Source organism: Gymnoscopelus braueri (genome assembly GCF_963280865.1).
Source record: "Gymnoscopelus braueri genome assembly, chromosome: 19".
Lineage (NCBI taxonomy): Eukaryota > Metazoa > Chordata > Actinopteri > Myctophiformes > Myctophidae > Gymnoscopelus > Gymnoscopelus braueri.
Window position 1 is genome coordinate 9,513,177 of NC_137621.1, and position 3,445 is coordinate 9,516,621.

The 3,445-nt window shown below is 42.9% G+C and overlaps 1 protein-coding gene across 1 annotated transcript; it reads right to left on the reverse strand.

The window, feature by feature from the left end:
* Nucleotides 1-285: 285 nt before the first annotated feature.
* On the reverse strand, nucleotides 286-2,523 carry LOC308074645 (prominin-1-A-like; the record flags this gene model as incomplete). The annotated part of the gene is made up of 1 exon (XM_080414152.1): nucleotides 286-2,523. One exon carries the CDS (start codon nucleotides 2,521-2,523, stop codon nucleotides 286-288), a length of 2,238 nt encoding a protein of 745 aa, XP_080270278.1.
* Between the last annotated feature and the right edge of the window lie 922 nt (nucleotides 2,524-3,445).

The following is a 3,445-nucleotide window of genomic DNA, read 5'->3' on the forward strand; positions in this document are numbered from 1 at the left end:
CCGTGGCCATGACCCATTTGCTGCTGTACTTCTCTCCTGGCCTGATAAAGTGAATGAAACAAGACCCATGGGACAGTTGTTTTATCTTCTTTCTTGCCTGCTCTACACCATCAACCAACTGTGTCACAATCATGTCACTTGGGTGGGGCAGGGGTAAAGTCATTCATGTCCACTCAGAGAATTGCTATTCCCTTGAAGTTATTTTTTATAAAACAGTGACATGAGAACTGATTCATCATAGTGCTAAGATGTCACATTATCACAAAATCTCAAGGTTTCTCATCATCAATCAACAGCCATATAAGATTCCATGCTCCTGTAGTACTTGGCCAGTTTGATAGAAAATAAGATGCTGGGGATGAAGAAGATCAGACAAAAGCCCAGACTAAACCAGAAAGTGTTCAGAGACTCCACCATGTCTTCACAGATGATGCTCTCTACAGAGTCGACGACAGCTCTGGCCACCGACCCACAGCGGCCCACTTGGTGTGTCAGGTTGACCCACTCAGCATATGTGATGTTGAGGTTTCCCAACTGACTTTCAACAAACTCTCTGTTTTCAGTCTTGATGATCTGCGCTGTGTATTTTTTGAGGAAATTTTGTGCAGTTCCCACATTACTCCACACATCGCTGACTGCTCTGAGGATTTCCTCCACATTGGATTGAAGTCCCTCTATGACTATAACTTTGAGCATTGTTATATTTGTCCATAAATTAGATTCAGGTTTCAGATAGCCCTCTACCATTTGCAGGTGTACATTCGCTGTTTCTAGATCACCCTTTAAACCAGGTTCGTTTTTATATTTTTCAATCAACCTTTTAACCTCGTCTAACATTGCAGTGGCATTAAGGAGGCGGATCCTTTTGATCTGCTGTATAAATAACACTTTGAAGTTCATATGTTCTGCCACAATAGAGATGTTTGAGATCTGATCTTCAACTTCATTGCTCAGCAAAGTGATGGGAGTGATTGTAACGTTCCTCAGGATCTCATTCGATACATTGAGCACCTCCTCCAGGTTTACAAGCTCATTCATGTGCAGTGTGTACCACAGAGACATGTTCTTCTTGCAGTTACTGTAAACATCAGTGAGTGTGAGATTTCTTTTCAGTCCCAGCATCGGTCCTAATTCAAATCCAATCAGCCGTGGGGTGTCAATAAGCTTTAACAAATCTCTGTCATTCCAGGGCTTACACACCAGTGAGTAGATGTTCCCTCCTGGCACAAACAGCAATAGTACCACAACCATGAGCAGCCAGGAGAACAGGAAGATGAAACCTGCACCCATTAACAAGAAGTTGCCTCCATAGTGTGCAGTACCTGACCGATCTTTGGGGTCCGCTTTAGGCTTCACTCCCAGAGGGCCCAGAAGTAGACCCAGGATATTACACACAACCACAAGTAGAACCATACAGCACAGGGCCACACCTACTGCCTTTGTGATATGCTCTGCTCTCTCAACCACTGGAGTGATCATGTTGATGTTTTTCTGCAGCTGTTGCAAAGGGTGGGTCACGTTAGTTGAGACAGAGATGAGGAAGTCACTGGTTACATGGGTGGTGTGTTTTTTTGTGTCCTCCAGTTTGTTCTTAATATCCTGAACTACACCCTTGGTGTCATTGATGACCTTCTGATGAATCATCTCCAAAGAAGTGATTCCTTTCTGGAGGTGAGAGTCCCACATCACTGCACCCACTTTAGACTTGAATTCAGTAAAATTCTGACTAATGTACTCAAACTTGAATGTGTCCTCTAACTGTAGTTTTTCAGGAAACTGTTTAAGTGTTTCACAGTCGTCGCACTGAGACCTGCCCGTTGCGTCATTGATGGCCTTTATTGCTTTATCTGTGCTGTCCAAAAGTTCCCTCACAATTGCTTCTTTCTTCATCAATTCCTCCAGAATGTTTTCAAATTCTATCACTAGGTCATTGGTGGTGTTGGCCTTACTGAAGTTGGCCATAATTCCAAACGAGTCCAGGGCAGGGTGCACTTGTCCTTCTAACCTTGTATTGATCTTTTTACCCAGCTTGGGGACGAGCTGACCAAGGTTTTTGGTCAGCTCGTCAACAATCTTGTAGCTTTCATTCACCACGTGGCCAATCTGCTGTGGTACCGCAGTGAAGTAGCTATGAAGGCTGTTTAAAGTCCCTTCGATCTGGTCCAAATCCACTTTGAAGGCTCCGTTGCTCATGAACATGTGTATGTTCCCGATGAGAATCATGACCGTCGCGATGCAAAGAGCTCTCTTCTTAAATTTGGTGCTGCCGGTCAGTTTCTGCTTGCCACGGTGGCAGCCTACCACAAACCCAGCAGCAAATAAAGGCATCAGCACCATGTACAGGAGGCCTATTCCTGTGCACACCAAGAATCCCATCTGGTACCATAACAATTCCTTCATGGTATTTTCATCGAAGAGTGCGTCTCTTCCGTTCTGGACAATCTTTATCGCCAAATTGGTTGGAAAAGCATTTTGTTGGACAATATTCAGAAACGCCCTCATCAGTTCTCCCATGACGCCCATTCCGGAGCAGCACTGCGTTGTCCTGGTAACGGAGACACAGCTGGATCTGGGGGTTCGTCCGAAAAAATCACTCAATTAGATCTGTCGAATAGATTTCTATAAGTTAGTTTTTAATAACCCAGGTTAAATGACAAATCGTCTTTTTTTCGTTTGCAGGCTGTTTTTATAGAAAACTATGGTGGCGATGACGACATTGATGATGTCATTAAGTCGTCATGTGTGTTCTAAACGTCATGGCAACCCAACCCTCTACCAAAGCGTGATTAAACCCGGGAAAGAATCAGTGTTATTTTAGATTTTAGGGTTGGCTATTCAAAAATAGCACATATACAAGCTCACAGCGCGTTACTTCGTGTCGTGCTGCGAGCTTGTATTATGTGCTATTTTTGAACATTTTTGAAAAATCTTGAAAGTATTAACAATTTAGATTTTTTTATATAGTAATAATTATAATAGCTTGAATTCATATAGCGCCTTTCATAAACCCTAGGACTCTTTACATCAAAAACAATGAACAAACAAAACAACAAACAACTATATGCTATAAGCCTGAGAGAATAGGTGTCTTTTCAAGGCTGCTTTAACACAATCTTTTCTTCTGGAGGTTCCTGACACAAAACATTTTCAGATGGGGGTCCGCGGCCAAATACACATCAATTTGGGAGTCCTCGGCATAAAAAAGTTTGAGAACCACTGATTTAGAAGGCATTAGTATAATCGGCCTCAGGTCTTAATGGGTTTAGAGAGTTTTTGTGTTCACGCCCTACACATTCTGGTCCAATCAGAAAGCTGATATTCAGACGACAGAGCGAACATCTTCCAGAGGAAACACAGAGAGACAGAAGTGTGATCAACACTTGACTAATGATGTTCAGGTTCATCTTCACTCAGTAACTTTAAACATAGACTGAGGGCCAGCCTG